We start from the raw sequence: 22,132 nt of genomic DNA on the forward strand, positions 1-22,132 counted from the left end.
TTAGATATTTATTTATTTCAATAGGAATTAGACAATGTGTGGCACACGGACACTCTTTCTCGAGACGAGGAACAATGTCTCGCAGAGTCGTTCAATGAATTCCTCGAAGTAACGTTGAAGAAAGTTCGACAACACCGAGTGCTATTTCCGCCACTGCATCGACCATCCATCTCTAAATTGGATTATCTTCTTAGGTGCGTATCTTTCTTAGAAGAAGAGAGAAGCAACGTATCGTTTATGAATTCTATTCTATTTGTGATTTTTCCTATATTTTCTATTTAATAAAATTTATATCGCAGAAATTATGTATCTTTTGGTGTTGTTAAGCTCTAAACATCGGAAAGCCAGTTTGAAGATTGAAAACATAAAAGAAAATAACATAAATTCTTTATAATAGTACCTAACCTGGCTGTTATTTTCTTTTTCTTTATATTTGTATTATTATTTTATTCATTCATCACTGTACAATTATACTGCACTAATACACCATTACTCTGATACTATTATTAACGCCTTGTCTTTAAATCACAGGAAGAAACTGCAGCGAATTGAAACTTCTATCGTCATAGGCAAATAAGATTCGAATTAAAATACAGACGAATTAAAATCAAGATCAAGGCAAACTAAATCCTGAGTAGCCAATCGATGTAAACCCAATTCTCTCAATTTTATCGTTTTATTCTACCCAAAAATGTATTATCCTTTAAACCAGAAACCTTATACTCCTTCATACCTTTGAAAACCAATGAAAGTTTTGACCACGAAACGGTGGCAGAAAAATTCCACAATTTTCCCTATAACTCACCCAGAACTCAAGACATGGTAGAAAGCATGCCCTTTACGATGATCTTTGTTTCATGGCGATATCCCAACTAGTTTCCAAGATATGCGCACTTGGAAGCGCGTCGCTCGAGACTCGAGATTCTAAGAATGGCAGACAAATTCCTGGAATCGTCGTGGTCTACTTATTTTTCTCCTAAGTGCGTACGTCGTTGACGTAATCGCTGACTCAGACATTTTCTTTGACCGACGTACTGGCTTAGGCTAGGTCAGTGAGCGAGCGTGCAACAAAGACAAGGATACCGATAAGACCAAAATTATGGTTTGCTTAAAACGACGGTATCTCCGGAACGGATAATCCCATCGAGGCAAAACAAAAAGCTTTTTAAAGGGGATAATATCGTGTTTCTAACGATATCGGTAACGTTAACTTACAACAGATTTTGTTGGCGCTACATGCCGTTGAAAGGATGCTGCCGTTTATTGCGGCCTTTGTTTCGCTTAATTCGATTCATCGGTAGGAATGAAGAGCATAATTGCGTTCTTATTACAGTACGTGATAATCTCGTTCCCTTTTGTTATATCTATCTTCTAACTTTCCGAACTTTGCACGAGTGAATTCTGAAAGTAAAACGCTATCGTGCTCGCGAAAATCTACACGCGGATTCCGAGCTGACGTAGTTAAATTAAAGCGAGCACGCTAAGAGGAAACAGAGTTTAATTTGTGCAAAAAATTAGCTCAAAAAAGTTACTGGGAATTTGATATATGTATTTGTTAGACTGGTAGGGTTTCCTTACAAACTTTGTACAGGCAAATTATAAATCGCGTTTATATTTATACATAAATATTTTGTAGAAGCAAATTTATTGTATGTAATTTTTAGTAGAAAAATTCCTTAACGCACGTAGCTAATAATTTTGTACAAGTTACATGCTATGGCCGCAGACTATTAAAATATATAAGTAAATGTTTCGGAATGATAATTTCCTCTAAGAAACAAATCGATCTGTGCAATTTCCCAAGTAACCTAGTTGACCAATTTTATATAACAATTATATATAACGTAAGATTATTTGAATCTTCTATACGACCACAATTATCCCAAAAAGCTAATGTCGAAAACCTTCAACGTATAAATTTGTGTAAACATACGTCTATTAATCTCATACGCATCGTTCTTCGCAATTTTTTGATAAAACTAAAGTGTCGTTAAACGAAAAAATTGTCACCGAAAATAATATTGAGAGTCTATAATATAAAAATACTTTTATTATTTATTGCCTACAGATGTTTAGGACTGCTATCGAACATGAAAGCCTTCCGTGCGTGTTGCCCATTCAATAAGGAAATCCGCGGAGAAATAATAACCGCTCTAAGAAAGGGAACCCTCGAATGGTTAGTGCTCGATCGAACTTTTTTCATTTCATCTTCTCTTACCCTCTGTATTTTTCTGCTTCGATCGCTACCTTTGAACAACGACGTTGGTTTCCTGTTTAGGTACGAGGACACGAGGCAGCAGACAATGTGTTACGATAAAGAGCCCGATCAGGATGCGGATAAGGTTTTGCAGGACTTCACCAACTTAGTAACCGCGTTATTGGTAGACTTGGAACAGGGACTCACTTATTACAACAGTCTCTTTGAAAGGTGAGCTTTTCAAATTTCTCAATTCCCTACGAATTGAAATTTAAAGTTAACCAAACTTGCGTTCGTTGGCAAAACAAAGTGATAAAACGTTCCTCCCTGTATTTGGTCTTTGATTAAAAGTTGAATACCTACGGTTAAGTGTATATTGCGCGGAACAGTGTTTACAACGGAGAATAGTTTTCCCCTCTTTTATTTGCTTTTGAAAACCTTGAGAATATAAAGAGTATCGCGTACTTTGTAATTTTACCGTAAAATAAATATTAGACTTATTTTTTAACAAGCGGAACATCAAAGTTGTCTAACCGATTACCGTGCTATTGAAAATTGTTCTATCTTCGGTTCTCTTTACTTCTATGGAAAATTGCTTTTATGGAAAATGAAACGTACGAATCTCTTATTCCTTTTACGTGGGATTGCGAATGCACGGAGAAACATACTTTTTATATAGAAATAAAATTTCCAAACGAAAATCGTATTATTAACGTCAGAACTGCTGGAGTAGCCAAAATAACTAGTTCGTAATTTTTTATTTTGTACACCTACGGCCATGATCTTTCGAAATTTCAATGATTTTATTTAGCAAAGTACATGACAAGAGATTGATATCCTTCGCTTATATCGTATTTTTTCCTCGCATGTCTATTATTTTCGTATCAGTTTTTTACGTTACTCGCGAGTAGCTTTATCGCTGATACATTACAAGCGGTCTATGGATTTTTAGACATTTTTATACATTTTATACATAGGAAATTAAAAATTGTAAAAATGTATCTGATATTATCAAAAGTATCCAAAGTATAGTATTTATTATAGCATTCGGTAGATGAAATATGTTTCTGCTTGTATTCCACTTGTTTCATTAGGTTTATAAAAATACGAGTTTACAAAATACGGTACTCGCTGTTTAACCAGAAGTAAAAGAAAATCGTATATTATCCAGGATAAATATTTCAAGTTAAAGGGAAGATAAATCGATTTACAAACGATAGATGAAATGTTGTGTTTCAGCACGAACGGCGTGCCATATTTCTCAGCGGTGTATAAGCAATTGGACAAGCTGGTAAGCAAACCCCGCGTGAAAATGCGATGATTTCCAACAAATATGAAAGACGAACGAGAAACATATATATATATATATATATCTATTTATACATATATCTATGAAATATTCTCACTTGATAGATCGCGACGATGCAGAATCAAAGCACACAATCATTATGACACACGACTATATTTTATTTCACTGTTTCGTGAAGCTGGATGTGCTATGTTTGGCTTTATGCTTTATTCAAGACGTCGATCGTGTTTTTCTTTTTTTTTTTCTCAAATTTTCGATCGATATCGAAAACAAGAAGAGCTACCTATCCGTTTAAAGATAAAACAATCGAACCTCGAAAATGTTCGTAAAAGAGAGGGGACAAGACTCGTCATTGGAGCTGATAAAAGTTAAAGGAAACAGACATCAGAGAGAAATTTTGTATCTAAATTCACGCGTCTAGAAGTGCAATAGAGAGAAAGAAATTATTTATCGATTATTTTATAACGTGTTCTTGCGATTGGATTATTTTCAATTCTGCGAATTCGGTCGACGTCCTTGCATCGAAATAACTACAGAACATATTACTCTTTATATATAGGGTGTTCCAGGAAAAAAGCGATAAACGAAATGTCGGAAAAAATAAGTTAAAAGTAAGTGGAAATTTCGAAATTACAGCGATCCAAGTATCGTTTATGTCGTTCGGGTGTTTGCATTGTGAGATGAAAAGTAAAGGAAAGGACGGAGCAGGGACACCCTATAAATAAGCAAATCGCAGTGACCTGAAGGCTAGGTTGAACGAGGATGGAACGATGTTGAGGATGAGTTTGATATGTCCGTCAGGTCATCGCGATCTTACTGTACACGAGATGTTTGTCCATAGCTGGCGGAACACGTGGCGAAACACATGGAGAACACATCCGAGGTACTTTTTCATCGCCACCACGAACTGTTAAAACCCTTTTCTATTTCTACTCTATCTTTCTTCTTCGATCTCCTTGTATATGTAACATTTGAACTGTCGTATCGAAACCGCTTGCTTTTATTCGCGTACGTTTTTATTAGTATCAAGGAGGAAGGAATTAAATAAATGACGAAAGGAAATATCAAATAGATAAACAATTTCCAGATTAGAAATTTCTTTATACACGAAGATTAATTTTTTAATACGCGAGTAAAAATTTAAGTACGCAAATAGAAAGAATAGCGGTTGATTAGCTAGTAGTTTCTTGAATACTATTCTACGATGATTACTTGTAAATACTGCCTCTTCTCAAGTTCCGAATTATTAGTAAAATTTAGAATTTTCTGAGATTAGTTAAGATTTAAAAAAATTATCCGAAAGAAACATACAAAATTCTATTTGCCGATGTTGTAAAATTGTCCTGAGACGAATGCTTGATTTTCGAACAAATATCGTAAAGTAGTTCCTACGGTTGATAATGATGTCAAGAAGCATCAGTATGGTGCTATTAAAAATACTTTTGATTTTATTCCGTATACATGAAACATTTTACGAGATCAAAGGGAAAATTATTTCTTTACGAAGGAAATATTCCGACTGAGAAACAGCTCAACGAAATAACGATCTACAGGTGTTCTTTGATAAATATTAATTAATTAATTAATTAATTAATCAATACAGACAGCCTATTGTCTACACTGTATGTAGTTCTCAATGAAGTTTTTGATGTTCATAAGTGTAGTTTGCTATTTTTGGAAAGAAACTGCGATGGAAGTGGAATCGAATCGATAGCGTATCGAGGTTGAAACAAATTTTTGTTAGTTCTAGAACGATCGTACTTTTTGCAATTTGATAGGATTAAAGTCTTATGATCTATTTATTTATAATATTATACGATACATTTTATTTCTTATTAGTTTCAATGTCAAGATTCGGCGAAATATATCGTCTAATTCGATCATCAATTTTCATACACGATCAGGAGTTTCGTATTAATTAATTTCGTTTTGTATCGCATACGTTATTGATATAAAGAACGATACAGAGTATAAACTGCGAAAAGTAAATAGTTTTGTTCGAGCGTGTATGTACGACCCAATATTTTGTGCATATGAACGAGCAATATACCATGTACGTACGCGTATACGGAATCCCAATGAAATTAAAGCCACATAAATTTATTAAATGTTCCACGAATAGAATATATGTATCGAAATCATATTTTGTAAAAGAATAAAATACACAAAGCTAACTAAAAATACGAAACCAGAATACAAAAGGTTCGAAGATTCAAAGATTAAAAAATTCAAAGATTCGTAAGTCTACGGATACAATATTTTAGAATGGAAAAATTTGATTTTCGAAAATTGGAAACAATTTTTTAACAAATATAACGTGAAATACGAGGGAAAGTTCAATAACCCTGAAAAGAAACGTAAACGCAATTATCCGAAGTCTTGATACTCTAATTTCCTGACGGTTCACGAGGGAAAAAGTGGATCTAGGACGGATGAAAGAGGGTTGTCCGGCTGATTCGTTGCCACTTCCATTGGCGCGCGAACGTGCTGACGTAAAGCACGTAATTTTTCACCGTATCTTTCACGGGACGCCGGAGACGCGAAGGGCCACACCGTGATGCATGACGTTGCTTTCCATTGGCAGCTCTTTTATTTCCAGCCGAGGTGCACGCGTTTCTCTTTTATCAAAGGAATACCACTTGCTTGTTAAACACGTCACACGCTCCGCATGAATCTTCCGCGTAATTTGCCGGACACCACATAGGAAATATACATCGAACCCGATGCATGCGCTCGCCAAACGTTACGGTGTTATTAATGAGGTAGAATTTGCGAACAAGTAGAAACGTAGCTTCGATAGTTCGAGAATTTTAAACAATGAAATTTCTCTGGTTACGCTTGGCCTCCTGTGTTTCTGTCAATTGATTTTATTTTATCGATTGATTTCACTTAGCACCTACCACATACATACGGAGAAATTAAAATTCATCGTGTTTTCGATGAATTTCGTTGGAACCGAAACTTTTAGCGTCGAGTTGAATCGTTAGGAATACGTAGGATTGTTTTACGAATGACAAAATTTGTATTTTTTATTTCGATTGACTTTTGACCGTTGATTATTGATTTTCGGAGTCAACTGAGCAATTATTTTCTTTATCAATTGCTAACAGTAGGAACACGTGGCTCGCGTTATTTTTTTTTTTTTTTTAAGAAGATATAACGTAGTAAAATTATGAGCAGTTACCGACCTATTAAAATACAATGTTGCTCATTAAACATCGAGTATAAAAGGATTACTATTGCGGTTTTAATTCAGAGAATATTCGGTATATCGACACGAAGCATATATATTTCTATTTATATAAAAAATCTATATAAACAACACTGTTGTAACATTCTCTAATTTTTATAATCGGATTCACTAAGAATTTAAATTACAAATAATATTAATTCCATTTACGATTCATATCATATGATACCTACGTATCATTTACATATATACTTTAATATTTCCCTCTTCTGTAATATTCGCTGATTATTTCGTACATCTTCTCGTCACCTTATTGCCATACACATTTAAATTATAAAAAGTAAAAGAGAAACCAAAGCCATTGGGAAGACAAGTCTTATCGAACGCGTCAATCTCGCGCATTTTCCAACCAAATTCAGAAGAAAACGGAACGACCGGTAGGAATATACTTAGTTTAGTCGTAGTCACAGGATATCAAGCACGCAAATCGATCTTTTTTTTTTCTTGCACCTCCAGCGATGTGCTCCCCGCGCACAGCCACTTAAACGTCCCTGTCGAGTCCCGGTTAACCTATCTCTCTGTAGGGTGTCCACCACTTTTACGCAAGTTTCCGAAACGTTTAGACGCTTCGATACAATTTCACCAACTTTGCCAAACCCAAGGGAAATCCTGTAACTTTCTGTACTTAAGCCGTTGCCTTATGAATCTCTTGTACGATTAGGCGCCAATGTGTCTGTCTACTAAACGTCCTCAACTTTGAAAATTAAATCTATTTTGCAGACAGAAATTGAGAAAATATAGATATTTATGAATCATTCGTTTATTGCTGTTCATGGATATTGAATTTTAGAAATTAGCTGCATCTTGGATAAATAGGAAATCGTATCCCTTTCAATCGAATTAATGGTGATAAAAAGAAATACGGTGATGTTGAAGAAGTAGCGGTACTTCTGTTAATATGTAGTGGCTGAATCTTGTAATACGGATAATGAAATAGCGAAAAGCAATTATTCTATCTTTGCTATGAAAAATAAGTTCATTTTTTGTAAAATTGTATTCCTGTTGGAAATAAACTCCATCTCGACTCTGTGAGAAAATTGCGTTCTTGTTAATTGAGTTAGTAGTAATAGGGAAATATGAGGCCTTAAAGGAACAGCAATTATTTTGTACATTACTTTTCAACCTCGGGAAATACTTTCGTCTTTTCAAAGAGACTGTTATCTCTATTGATAAGTCAATAATGGACATTTTTCGACTGAATAACTGAAATCAATTATTTTATCTTTACTTTGAAAATGAAGTTGATCTTGTGTATAGGAAATCGTACTCTTGTTAGTGGATCAATAACGACGGAGAGATTTGAAAGCGGCTGTTGAAATAACGAGTGCGATTCGTTTAATAATCGTGTGTAATTTTTATGCAGTTACGGATAGACTTTTCGTTGAAAATTGAACGAATATTTTAGAATAAAAATAAGGAAGGTAAAAATTTGGTAAAAAATCGGAGATCGTGCTTATCCTAAATAAGTGGTATAGCAGGTAAGCTCCGAAGCTCAGACGACTATTCCCACTTTGTCTTCGTTACCGTAATACGGAACGTTTACTAACGTCACGTTCTAAGTGAGAAATATGTACTTTACTTTTTCACGCAATTTCATTTTTACTACGCTCTGCTTTACTTTATTACGGCAAACCTACGCTTTTTTGCAAAGTTCCTGCAACGGCAACTCGACTGAGATTCTTTAACTAAACATCGTTATTCCGCAGTTAATTTTCATCGATTAGTTAATTAATTAAATTCAATTGTCTTATATCGTTCCGTTCTAATAATCAATTAATTGCTCCAACGAAGAAACATGGCTCGATTTTCCTCGGTTTTAATTATACGATAGCGTCGTAACGATAAATTTGTTCGTTAAACGTCAAATCTGAGACGTTTAAAACATATCAAGAAGAAAAGTCAAGTAAGAAAACATTTCTCAAAATGATATATCACATTGGAATAATCAATTCATCGAACTTTATTACGTTTATAACAAATACGTAGAACAACATAAGCGTAAAATTACAGTATTAGATTTAACTCGTTAAAGTTGCGCTACACATTGTTCCAACTAAGACAAGAATTTGATACTTGAAGAGAGAAACTCAATACGTACTTCAAGGCAACGGGTTAATTATTCTACCTTTCTGATGAAAGACGCTTGCTCCCTTTGCAAATACGTTTCATCGACGATCAACTGAAGCGTCGTGTAATAAACGAGTTATCGTGGGATTCCAGTAATTTCGAAAGTTACCGAGTGTTCGACGTACACCGGGATTTGTACGTACGCGTAATTGAAAGGACCAAATCTCCAAATCACGTTGCTGAGGAATTTGCATTTATTTTGCGGGCGAATCAACCGTGTTTCCTGAAAATACGCGACATCGCAAAAATTTGACACGCGTAGAAAATTAATCGCTTCTTATACGTTGATTGAAATGGCAAAGAGTAATTTTTTAAACAACTGTACAGGACTTCGTTTGGGATAATTAATTTTCGAAAGAACGTCCAAGTACATATTTCCATTTATGCAGCCTCGAAAAGGTTTCGGGAGATTTTATTGGCAAAAGTGATTAATTTTTGAATAATCTACCGGCTATTATGTTTGTCAGTAAATTCTTTACTACTATGATCTTATTTCTTAAACTAAATTCTCCTAAAGTATGGTTACACAACGATTGCTTTATCGAGATTCTATCAAGACTCTATCAAAATTTTAGAATCTGTGAACAACGTTTAAACGTTCTTAATTACATTGTTATTAAAAATCTTGTGGCAAGGAAACTTGCGTAAAAAGTAAAAAGTGGTGGAAATACGAAAAGACTTCCGAAGCATTGGTAGAATCAGACGCTTGTCCCTTGTTCTTCGATTTCATCGGAAGAAATGTATTTGATAGATGCAAAACGAACTCGGAGCCAGGGTCACCACAGCTTGTCTTCAACTTCACGGTCAAAACGCGGACGAAGAGTACGTGCTACCACCTGGAGCGGAAATTGGAACGCCAATGTTTGAATTATATTTGGCTCTGCAGGATTTCATAACGTAACTATCAATTAATTAATTATATTCGAAGATTACAAGTAAAAATATATTATGCATAATAATTGTTGAATAATTAACTATTTCTCAAACTAAATATAATGTAATATACGTACTTATGGCCGTTCTAGGTAGAAATAAACTGTTGGAATTCTTACTAGATCTCAAGTAATTTATTACGACGAGACATTTGTAACATTAAATATTCGGAAATCGATGAAATTAAACTTTTTAAATCGAAGAGAAAATTGAATATTTAATTGCGAGGTTCTAAGATTAAGACGCTATTGAAATTCTTTATCGGTAGGATTTCTGACAAAACGTTCCGATAAAAATGATTATCTTTAAGGAAAATGTCATATTTTTAGCATGAAGGAGAACCTGCCGCAGTCCGACCATAAAACTTTGGCAATTTGTAAGTATTACGAGTGGTTCAGACCAGCTGTCGATAAATGGTTGGATCTGGCTAAATTGAAGGCGATTCAACGGGTACGAAAATCGACTGAACTTGATCGGATCTGTACCGCTGAATACATTGTGAAACATAGTACCTCCGCAATCGATGTTACAGCTTGCTTCTATCAGGTATGTTAGAAAAAGAAACCAAAAGGGATATTTAAGTTGACAATCGTGTGAATTAGCTTCTTAAAACGAAGAATATATAGGTATAATTTAAAAACTCACAATGTTCGTAGATTAAAGAATTTTGGAAGAAATTGGCTTGGCCGGATCTTCCTGGATCGTACAATTTAGTTCTGAAAGTTGTCGATGTAAGTATAAATTTAATATACCAAGGGCTTAAAGGATTTAGACAAACATTAAATTCACATTTTCTGAGATGTATTTTTCTGTTACAGGCTATATGTAGCTCAGCAGCTTATTACGCTGAGATAACGCACCAAAAATTGGCTGATAGCGGTTACTACGAGGACCAGACGCCATATAAGACATCAGACGAGGTAATCGCCGAGGTAGAGACCGCTTCGCATTAGTATGACACGACACTGCTTTGCAAACGTAGACATAGTGATATCAGAAACACTTTGTCACGATGACCAAGATAAACGTCTTTTTAATACGCTTAAACGTTGTACTCTACTCTATAGAATATAAAACACAAATACATAAGCAAATGAATGGCAATATTCCAGAGTAACTCGCAATCAAATTTAACGCTGCACGTCTGAAAGCTGAAACGCTATAACGCAGAAGCTTTTCTTTCTATATTTTTGATAGATCTTTCTATGAATTTTTCTTAATGTATTTATCTATAGAAAAGTTTATTTATCTTACAAATTATTATGATTCGATAAAAATATTAGATTATACAATATATATCGTTGTTAATAATTTATCTCGATGAATTAAATATAAAGTGCAACTTCAAACAAAAATTCATGAAAGCGATATATTACTACTAAATAATTATAATTATAATATGTTACTACTGAATCGATCTTCATCGATGGATTCAATGATTCGAAACTGTATTCGTAGATGTGCGTGGCTATCAACGGCTTGGAGTACGTCCGACGATGGCTTCTGAATTTAGGAGAGGAGTTACTCGTGGAAAAAGTTCTAACAGCCTTGGAGTGTCAAGCTGGTGATTCTGCACGAATGCAGTGGAGGACCGCTTTGACGTCACCGCTGGAACAGGCACCAGGACAAATGTTGCTGTTCATAAACCAGATCGTTTCAAGGATCGGAACGAAGGTCAGCATTGCGAGCAAAGAATACAAACCAAACGACTGAGAATGTTTTTTTTTTTTTTAATAAACAAATTAAATCCGCTCACTGAGATTACTATTTCTTTTTAATATCAAAAGAATAAAAAAATATAATGGTCTGTAGAAGACTACTTCATTCTCATTTCTAATGCGAAAGATTGCAAAATTTAATATTTACGACACGCGGTCAAAACAACGGACAATCGATACAAAAAGTAAACTTTATTCCTCTGACAAATTTAAAATAGAAATTTTTTTGTAAATAAATTAAAAATCGAGGACCAATTAAGAATTAATTTTCAATAGTATCGTATTAAGTATACCACGCTGTAGCACTACATTTAATATTATAATATCAAATAAATAAAGTTATAATTGAGAAATATCTTGATATATAGATGAGACCACCATTGAAGAAGGCGATGTTCCATCTGGCTTGGTCACCGGACAGTTTGCCCACTTGGGAGGCTATCGCGCCGTTGCTCGAGTATTTAGACATGCACCTGGTGGTGCTAAACTCGGCTCTGCTTACAGTGAACTTCAATCGAGTTCTTCAAGATATCTGGGAAGTGGTGCTGGCTGAGCTGAGCAACCAAATGGACGGAAACGCGGGTGTAAGCAGAATCTTAACGCTATCTCGTGACGAATAGGCATAAAATAATATCTTTATACATTTATGGAAAGTTTGATGGTGCGAAAAATATCCAAAAGAAATATTTAAGATATTCATAGTATTTAATAAAAATGAATCAATTTTCCACTTAGGTTCCATCGTTTTAATTATATTCAGAATTCGCATACATATCCCGTACTCTTCCGTATCGATTGATATTGATGCCTTTAGCATTGTCACCGATCGTTGTGTAACTGAAAACGATAAAGAAAGGATTATTATTGGTTTGATTTGTTAAAAAATCTGTTTTTCTATAGGATAAACCAGCGATGTTTTACGAAAGGCTTCACGAGGCACTGGATTTATTGACGACATTCTTCCACGAGGATGATAAAGGTTTACCATTCGAAACGCTTAAATGTCAGAGTTTCCTGAATGTTGAGGAACGTCTTCAGTATCACAAAATGGATACAACATTCTTGATCGATCGATTTTATCGACAACGACTTCAGGTTACTACATGATCTGATTTTCTTTTTTCTTTGTATCGCAAAGCTGTAATCGAAGTTAAATCGAAGTTTAGTATAGTTGCACGATTTTTTTAACTGTAAAGTGACGACTCTGATCTTCTTAGGACCAACTAAACACCGTATCTTCCGAATATGGCGTTCTAACGGTGAGAGCGTATCTAAATCACGATTCTCTGTGCGTGGAAGTTATAAATGCCAGAGACGTGATACCATTAGATCCAAACGGTTACAGCGATCCCTTCGTGATAATCGAATTGCTGCCACGAAGAGTCTTCGAGCATTGCGCCGAGCAGCACACCAACGTCAAGAAGAAAACTCTGAACCCTATGTTCGACGAATGTTTCGAATTGTAAGCAACGAAGAACAAATTTCTAACATCGAATGTAAAGATTTAACTACGTACATATTATTGATCGTTCTTTAATATAATATTTAAAGATTTACGAATACTCAGAAACGTACAGACCTTCGTAAAAGATGATTCAAGGTTTTGAAATTTCAATAATGATCTTACAATAAGAAATAACTTGGAAGAGTCGTGTCCTAAAGCACACCAGTAACTGTCGTTATTATTGGTAGTTTGTGAAACTTGAATTATCGAATTATTTCGAATTATGCCTATAAAAAGTTGATTCTTTCATTCGATCGTAACATTTCAAAGTAATCAGATCGATATTTTCACTATCGGTTGATTATCGTGATCACTTGGCGTATATTTTTATACCATCGACTCAACGAACTTCTCCGTCGTTAGCTCCGTGAGCGTGGAGCAGTGTCGAAGTCCAAACGCCATGGTTCTGTTCACCGTAATGGACCACGATGTGCTCACGGCGAATGACTTCGCTGGTGAAGCGTTCTTGGGGCTCAGCACGATACCTGGTGTTACCGACTCGAATGCCAGCATAGACAATTTCCACGGCCTCAAGCACACCGAGTTACCCCTGATGCATCAGAAGAATCGAAGTGAGTTCGATGAACGCGTACTACGTAAAATCTTCTCGTTCTTATTCGATTCATTTTCATCTATCTTCTCTGAAACAGCAAACTTCGTAACAGACGAGGGCAAAGTAAAAATATTATACGTAGAGACTTTTACTTTATTGAAATATTCGATACTGGTTTATATTCCTTGTTATTTCAATATTCTTATATCATAATATCGTTATATGAAGTACGACGATATTGTTATTTAATATTGTTTATATCGTATTCGATGCTCTAGGGTAGCTGGATACGATAATTGAATTTGTTGCGAAACTTGGTCAAACGCTAATATGATTTCCACGACGTTGAAACAGTAAACGAATTTCATAACAATCTCATCAGACGCAACGTAATTTTGATAAAATGTTGCTCTAAAAATATCCATTTGGAAGAATCGCTGAGTTAGCGAACGTTTTAGCAGACTCTTACAGCTCGCGCTGGTAGGATATCGCAAAGGTAGTTGAAGAAATCGAAACATTCGAAACTCTTCGTTATGATGAGTTTGGTTGTTCTAAAATTAAGAATTTCTCTCTTTCAACTTTCTCGTACATCGCATACGAGCTATTGACGGACGTTTATAAATCTTCGCAGGGTACAATACACAAAGAAAGAAATTCAGTAAAAATCTTCGATCGATGTAAAATCTACAATTGGTCTTTTCGTTTATAGATCATCCGATTCTGCAAATTCTGGAGACGAGAGTCGGCGACAAGATGGCCCTGGATTTCGTGAAGAAGCAGAAGCAACGGTTCGCCTCGACGTAAGACGAGTTCGCAACCGGAAACGAGGTAGCACCGCGGAAAACGAGGAATGTCGCCGTTGATACGTCGTTGATACGCGACTATTGTTTCGAATATCAGCACTCGATGGGGAAGAAACAAGGAGAAAACAGAAAAATAGAAAAGAAAATAAAAAGTTGAAAAACGATAAATCAAAATCCATCCCCGCGGGAAGCAAGTCGACTCTCTTCTCGAGGTTTATAACCTTGAAATTCGTCAGATCTTTCTCAGTGTAAATCGTGTTGAATATAATCGGTGTTGGTAACTAACGAAGTTAAATAAACGAAGAGTAATATTGTTATTAAAGAAAAAGGAAATATTGAAGATTAAGAAAAAGAAATCGAAAATCGAAGAGAGACTATTGAAAAAAGAGAACGCATATATATATAAATATATATATATATTATCAGAACTATTTTTGTGTGGAGAGGAGAAGAATCGAATTGCAGGAGAAGCGTATAAAAAAGGAAGAAGAATATTTAAAAAAATAAAAACAAAAAAAATCGTTTAAATTTATCAGCCTGATGTATCTAAAGATAAATGTTAAAAACAAAAAAAAAAAAAAAAGGAACAAGATGTTACCGTCGAGACCGTCGAAAATCGAAGCAATGCTAAACGGCCGTGACACATAGACGCAACGTTCAAACCGAAAACTCATTTTTCGAAACTGAAAACAGCGTCATTAAAAGAAGATAAAGTAGTCGAGAACGAGGATTTATTTCGAACCTCGATACGTCCATCGATCGTAATTGAAAGAAAGTGACTCCTTTTTCCCTTGCATATAAAAATACCGATAACAGATGAAAGAATGAACGAAATAATTAAATATATAAATCTATATATATATGTACGTACACATTAAAGTATAAAGTTTTAAAGTAACGAAATAATCACCGCCGATTCGCATCGCTTCGACAATTAAAGAATCAATCCCACAGAGAGTCGATATACGATATTTTTCTTACTCGTCATTGGCTAAACGTATCTCTTTCTATCTTTCCACCGCCGTCGTTTCTCACTTCTCGATCCAAATATACTTGCAGCGATATTTTCTTCTGATCTCGCGTGGCGCGATCCATCGAATCCTTTCGTCGAATCTCGCGCGACGGATTTCGATCGACGTTTACAAAAGCGAAACGATATAAGCAAAATAAAATAAGAGAGAAAAAAGAAAAAGCATGCGAATGAGAATGGAATTACAAGAGGAAGACGAAAAAGGAAAAAAAATGAAAAAAAAAGAAAAGAAAGTAAATGAAAATTCGTAGATGAACGATGATCCTGCGCTCGTATTGCACCGTGTTGCATATTGCATAAGGTTGTACGCGGAAAAATATTAAAAAAAAAACCACACATACACACACGTTACACGCATGTATAATGAATTTAATCGAATAATTAAGAATACCAAGCGAAAGTGTCTAACCCCTTGCGTATCTGTGTCCCGCACACAGGGATTCAGTGTTTGATTTTGCTCGTACAATCTGAAATCTTTCTACAGCTCTTTTCCGATCTGCTCGACACGGCGCGTGTGTCGTGTTTCTAAATCGAATCGATCGATTCGACGAAATTGGACGAGTATCAGACGAAAGAACGTATAATATATGTAGTTGAACGAGTTTAAATTTCATTGGACTTTCTCGTGGATAGTTTGCGAGTTTTTAAAAAATCTCGATCGCGATCGTGGTTAAGAATCTTTGGAGGAAAGGAAAGCGGAACGTTAATGACGTTAACGGAAAGGGAAAGTTTATCGAAACGGGGAAATTATAGGGGAAATTGAATGGATAATCGGAGGAAATCGGCGACCAATAACGTAGATAGAACAGTCGGAGTAGGTAATTTCGAGGGAAAAGACGAACGATTAAAAAAAAAACGCACACTCGTCAATTTTTCTATTGCACGATTTATTCACGCGCGTCTCGTTTGCGTCTACATACACACGTACGTACGTACACACGCGAGAATAAAACAACTAAATAAATAAAAAAAAAAATTAGAATAAAAAGAAAGAAAAACGAAAAAAATGAGAAACTGGAGGAGAAGATCGACAACACACCTTTGTATTTCACACACGCCTTCGAAGAGAAACTATAAGAAACAATATGTGAAAAACGAATTTAAGGAAAATTATCTAAAAAAAAAAAAGAAAATCAAGACAAAGAGAAACGGAAGAAGAAGAAACGATGATCTCTCGAAATGTCGTCTGTCCGATCCTCTGTATAATCTCGTGCATCGAATCCAATCGAACTCTATTTGCTTTTTCAACCTTTTACAATCACCAGAAACGTATGTACGATTTGTCTTGTATCGTAAGACGAATAAATTAATATAAATGTACGGAAATATTGCGGTCTTATGTTCACAGTTTCCCTGCTATTTGATTCACCATTATTTTTTCTTTTTCTTTTTTTACATGTATAATGTCCTTCTTTTATTTTCATTTTCTAAGAAGAAAATTTATATTTCCTTCTTTGTGTCTCTTATTACGAAGATGTGGTATTTGAAACGAATAATTCAAAGTACGTGGAAGAAGATGACACTGTAACGTTTAAATCTGAAAACAAAATTATCTTGAAAGAATTCTGAGGTACGAGATCTTGTCCAAATGAAAGAAATTAACAACGATAAATATCAGCATTAAATTTATAAAAATATCTGCTTTACATTTTTCCACAGGTGCGTGTAAAAATTCTACGAAATTTTCTTTCTTACGTCTTAAAAATCATATACGTATATAGAAAAGATTATACAAATAAAGCGTCTTAGTAAATTATCAATCACAAACTGCAAAAAATGAAAAGTACAATCGAAAAAGATCTACAAACGTGTCAAGACACCATTGTACGGTATTTTACTCGACTGATTTCTGAGTTTGCAGAGGACTATCGAGCTTTTGCAACACATTCGCGCATTCTTCTGCCCGTATAATTAATTCACCGTCTAATTTTTCCAACGTTGGTAAACGTCTGGCGACTTCCAATCTCCAGTTCTCCACCTGAAAATGCATTCTGTGAGATATTATTGCGATCAATCAAATTGTTAAAACATTTCCTTATTTAAGTATTTCTTTCGTCCGGTGAATACAACATTTTAAGAAATCCACAAATTATTTCATACGAAACATTTGAATATAACATTTTAAAGCGTAAATGAATGAAATTTCTACATTTATCAAAACTCAGGCTTCCAGATAAAAGACGCGTATCTCTTACTTAGTAAACATATCCCAACGTTTCGCCAACTACCTTCATCAAAATTCAAAGAACACGCTGGTGTGAAACGTCGGGATATGTCTTTCAAGAAGACGCGTCTTACATCCGGAAGCCTGAATTTTGACAATTATGTAACGTCAGGATGCTGTCGTATCGCTTGCTCGCACAAAATCCAACTAACGTTATTACTGAAATTTTAAAAGCCACAAGTTGTTTTTCGTAATAATTTATCTCGTTTAACGTTAACATTTGACTCGTATAAGAAATTTTGTTGATAGAACAAATGAAATTTTAGAATTAAGTTTGACAAATTACAAGGCACTCCTGTAATTTTGCTGCTTAACATAAAAATTTAAGATCGTCAATAAAGACACCTACGATCTATAATTTATAATTTGCAAGTTCGATAGTAATGATATCATCATTTATTAAATTATTGTTCAAAGAATACTCTGGTTATAGAATCGCGAATCACCAGAAATATCTTTTTACCAACTGCGTTTATTAATTATTTTTTTAATAACATAACATTTAACGTAACGTTCTTTCTCTTAATAACGTTGAATAGAAGATAACAAGATTTTGAGGTATTTTTACAAATGCAGCAAGATTAAGCTAAAGATGAAGATGACACGAATAAACCTACCTCTAAGCTCTCGTACAATGGGTTTCCGACGAACACGAGATCCTGAAGATTGGTGAGTTCTTGAAGTTTGTTAAATTCGGTCCACTCCCTAACCAAATTATTCGACATGTAGACGACACGCAGATTCCTCATCGCATTGATTCCCTTCATTTTCTCGATCAGATTGTACGAAATCCAAAGTTCCTCCAGAGTGTCGCCTAATGCTTCTAAGCCAGCGAATCCTTTTATCAAGTTACGCCCTAACGAGAGGATCCTTAGGTTCTTCAGTGTTCCGATTCCTACGTCAATTCGAACAATTTCAAAACCCTTTTCCCTTCTACTTACACGATTTATGTAATTTTGAAATCCCTGAAAATTAATCGAGGAATAATTTGCCAAAGTTGGTGCTAACATTTTACCATGAATTATTCGAGTCTGTGGTAAAAGTTGAATGTTTAATCTTTTTTAATATTTTTCTCGCGCTGACTTAATTCTTCGTTCCTGTTCTTATTAGTATTGTAATAAAACATTCTCTGTTAAAAGATATAAATTCGCTTCCAGTAATATAATAATATTTTAATGCGAATATAAATTTGCACAGAGGTATTTAGATCGAATTTAATTAAAACAGGAAATCTCTTATAAATTTAAAAATTTAAAGGAGATAAAAATGTATAATATCTAGGAAAAACGTGAATTTTGAAATATAGAAAAACCTAGAGAACGCTCGGCAAGGACGATGTTTTGCACAATAGTGCACGTTGTCTATAATTCATTTATAATCGAGTCAGATAGAATGGCATTAAACGAGCTATAATTAAACGTCAATTAAGGAAATCCAGCAGCTGGTACGATCCATTTCTCGTGACCCGCAACGTAATTCCATTTACGCGAGATTATTTTGCCCGGTTGAACGACTTTATTCGTTAATGCCGCGCGTTCATCACGATGACAGATCCACGAGAATCTACTGATTCCGGATCCTCCATGATATATCATCTTAATATCACCGTCGCGTCAAGCTTCTCGAGCGATGTATTGTGATTTCAAAAAAACAGAAAGGAAAAAGAACAGCAGCACAAGTCGAGAGAAGACTTTACCATTCGCTCGAGATAAAAGTGACGACGACGACATAGCGTAATCGTTGAAACAAAACGCTTGTGTGTAATTAAACGCGACGATTAATTGATTAGAAATGAAATATTAGTAGAAAATTTGTTGATGTTGAAGAGTATCATAGATAACAAAATATCGATGTTTTGAAATTTTTATGCTTCGTATTGCAAACGAATAATATAAAATATAACGTGGTAAATTTGATAAAATTCTTTAACCGTGTTCCCTGAATTTATATAGATACCGACATAAAAATTGTATTTGTTATAAATGAACGAATAATTGAAGAAATAATAATATCGAGTAAATAGATAACGATGTTATTATAGATAACGCATAATCATTAGAAGACTGCAAATATTTGCGTAAATTCATATTTTTATAAAAGCAAATGAAAAAGATAGTACCTAAGCAGAAATATGTTTTACCCGCTAAACATTTTAACAGATGTTAAACTTTCCATATTTCATATACACTTGTATATTAAACACATTCTGCGCATTTTCTTTTTTTTTTTTTTTTTTTTTTAACTACTCTCGTAGGAAGGAGCAGTAAAGAGAAAACACCCCACTGGCCTCACTAAAGAAATAAAATAGTCGAACTCGAAGATGGTATCCCGCTGGGGGTAAATTTACAGAATGTCCAGCTGGACAAATCGTAAAGTACAAATTAAATAATAAAAAAAAAAAATTTTTTTAACTTTTACATTTCTCGCAAATTCATGGAAGTCACGATGCGATAATTAGTAACAGGAGAGAATAAAAATAGTTAATAATTAAATTTGTCATATACATAATATTAAACGTGTCATATAAAATAACCATTAAAAATTATATCTACCCGCAATCTTCTCGATCATGTTCGTCGAGAGCGAGAGCTTCTCGCAGTTGATCAAAACCGATAAAGCGTTGTCCATTTTTTCTATAGGAGGCCATTGGAAGCTCAGAATTACTTCCTTCGCGGTGGAAGCTTCCTGCTTGTTCTCTTCCTCCCAAAGTCGAATAGCTTCTTTGCAGGTGGTTGGTTTTACGGTAGTCATACTCTCCTTCGTTCATCAGCGAGTTTGATCAATTTTTCGCAAAAGCCGTTAGTTTCTGCCTTAAAGGAAACTCTGTTGAAATAAACGAGCACGAATCGAACAGGGTTGTTTCAGCAAATACCACGTGAGTAAATAAAAGCGAGAAATATACGTATACGCAAGGTGAACCACGTTCGACAGAACGAGCTTTGTTTAATTAAAAGACAAAGGGAAACAATGGCTGAAGAAGCTTAAAAATACTTCTTTTAGCTTTTTTTATTCAATTTTTTAATTAACTTGGACCATTCGGTACGATATTTTTAATCTTTCCCTTTTCTCGTTAACGTTTCCAATTTTGCTCGTTTTATCCGTTTCTTTTCTTCCGTAGTCTTCTTCTTAATCGAACCAACCTGTTTATTTCTACGAAGGTGAATGCTTTTAAGAATACTTTGCGAGAAAATATTCAGGTGAGTTATCTCGTGAACGAATACCACATGAGATACTAAAAATTCTTTAATAAGTCGCGTGCCTCGCTCCTGTGTCTAAGATGTCTCGGCTGGTCACCAAGGTATCATAAGCGTTTCATAAACTGCTTGCTGCGTTTCCTCAATGAAATTTCAAGTGTCGCCACACATATTACGATCTACCATTAGTAGCCTCTCGTACATCTTCTTTTTTAATAAATGTAAAATGCATGTACTTTATACTTTCTTTAAATAATCCTATTACGTAACAGGATGTTCTTGAAACTCATACTCAAACTTTTATTAAAAATTGTAAAACGTTTTGAGAAATTTTTTAGCCTTGCGCTTAAAATGTAAAATATGAGAAAGGCAACGAAACAGTTTGCTCGAGAATAACACAGAGTATTATTTGAAAAAAGGAGATATCAATTAGTTAAGTAGCCGCTGTAATTGATGCTGAAATAGGCGAATAAACTAAGGCGAATAAAATAAGGCGAATGAAAAAGCTATTGTAATATCTTTTAAGAAACAAATATCAAAGCTACGCTAAAGAACAAAGGATAGCAGTGTCTCTTTCGTTTTATTTTCTTTCCATCGTTTATTTTCTACACCTATGTGCCATTTGTAATTTACCTGAAAATAAAAGCTTTCGACGATACCATTAATTTCCCACGCCTATGTGCTATTTGTAATTTACCTGAAAATAAAAACTTTCGACGATACCATTAATTTTCCACCGGAATATCTCCCGTAGTCAAGCAATTGGTACGCGTTCCCATTAAAAAGTTCCACGTATTACCACATAAATTTTCAAACGACTCCGTTCACGCATGTCAATAGTGGGCAAAAATTCCAATTCGAATCTTCTGTCCACGGTAAACGTAAAATTTTTCCTTGATCGTGTTCGACGTTATCACTCGGTCACGTTTCGCGGTGCAATTTCGAAGGATGCGCGAAACAATTTTCTTTCAAATTTGACGGAATATCGTTTGTTATCGTTTATCCGAGCTTTCGAGGTTACAAGAATTCGACATTCGTTTTGACTCGTGGCAAACTGCCACGACTGGAACCTGGTAATATCTGGCACCAATCAAAATAATCGATGCTCATGGACGCATGCGTCTGGCTGCCGTTATTTATCAACCAAGCGTCCCAATAAGATTTACGACGATATTAACATGGAAAAAGTACAGGTCTCGAGATCCGACTGGGACCGTGTGCATTCGTTACCGAAGCTGAAAAGTTCAGGGCTCTCGTTAAAATCGATCTCGAGATCGCATCGATTCCAGG

At 34.9% G+C, this 22,132-nt stretch overlaps 2 protein-coding genes across 5 annotated transcripts in view; one reads left to right on the forward strand and one right to left on the reverse strand.

Moving 5' to 3' along the window:
- Positions 1-16,750, forward strand: part of LOC100644965 (BAI1-associated protein 3) — a 127,066-nt gene extending 110,316 nt beyond the window's left edge. Inside the window, exons 13-27 of one of the 3 annotated variants that reach the window (XM_012310731.3) lie at positions 25-194; positions 2,069-2,176; positions 2,279-2,428; positions 3,437-3,488; positions 4,348-4,389; positions 9,635-9,780; positions 10,146-10,362; positions 10,473-10,547; positions 10,635-10,748; positions 11,275-11,490; positions 11,903-12,118; positions 12,435-12,629; positions 12,752-12,996; positions 13,402-13,610; positions 14,301-16,750. In XM_012310731.3, the coding sequence (XP_012166121.1) occupies positions 25-194; positions 2,069-2,176; positions 2,279-2,428; positions 3,437-3,488; positions 4,348-4,389; positions 9,635-9,780; positions 10,146-10,362; positions 10,473-10,547; positions 10,635-10,748; positions 11,275-11,490; positions 11,903-12,118; positions 12,435-12,629; positions 12,752-12,996; positions 13,402-13,610; positions 14,301-14,395 (2,250 nt within the window). In that variant the 3' untranslated portion in view covers positions 14,396-16,750. The remainder of the gene's footprint in view (positions 1-24; positions 195-2,068; positions 2,177-2,278; positions 2,429-3,436; positions 3,489-4,347; positions 4,390-9,634; positions 9,781-10,145; positions 10,363-10,472; positions 10,548-10,634; positions 10,749-11,274; positions 11,491-11,902; positions 12,119-12,434; positions 12,630-12,751; positions 12,997-13,401; positions 13,611-14,300) is intronic. The other 2 variants (XM_003396514.4, XM_012310732.3) reach the window with 2 other exon arrangements.
- Positions 16,751-16,971: 221 nt separating this feature from the next.
- LOC105665976 (dynein axonemal light chain 1) lies at positions 16,972-21,923 on the reverse strand. Of its 2 annotated transcripts, XM_012310824.3 has the most exons (4): positions 21,540-21,923; positions 20,201-20,471; positions 18,266-18,543; positions 16,972-17,402 (listed from the first exon to the last, which is right to left on the reverse strand). In XM_012310824.3, the coding sequence occupies exons 2-4, from the start codon at positions 20,397-20,399 to the stop codon at positions 17,259-17,261; spliced, it is 621 nt and encodes a 206-aa protein (XP_012166214.1). In that variant the 5' UTR covers positions 20,400-20,471; positions 21,540-21,923; the 3' UTR covers positions 16,972-17,258. The 2 variants fall into 2 exon arrangements, with proteins under 2 accessions (XP_012166214.1, XP_048263848.1); XM_048407891.1 differs by lacking the exon at positions 21,540-21,923 and having other exon boundaries at positions 20,201-21,529.
- Between the last annotated feature and the right edge of the window lie 209 nt (positions 21,924-22,132).

This window comes from Bombus terrestris, chromosome 7 (assembly GCF_910591885.1).
Source record: "Bombus terrestris chromosome 7, iyBomTerr1.2, whole genome shotgun sequence".
Taxonomy (NCBI): Eukaryota; Metazoa; Arthropoda; class Insecta; order Hymenoptera; family Apidae; genus Bombus; species Bombus terrestris.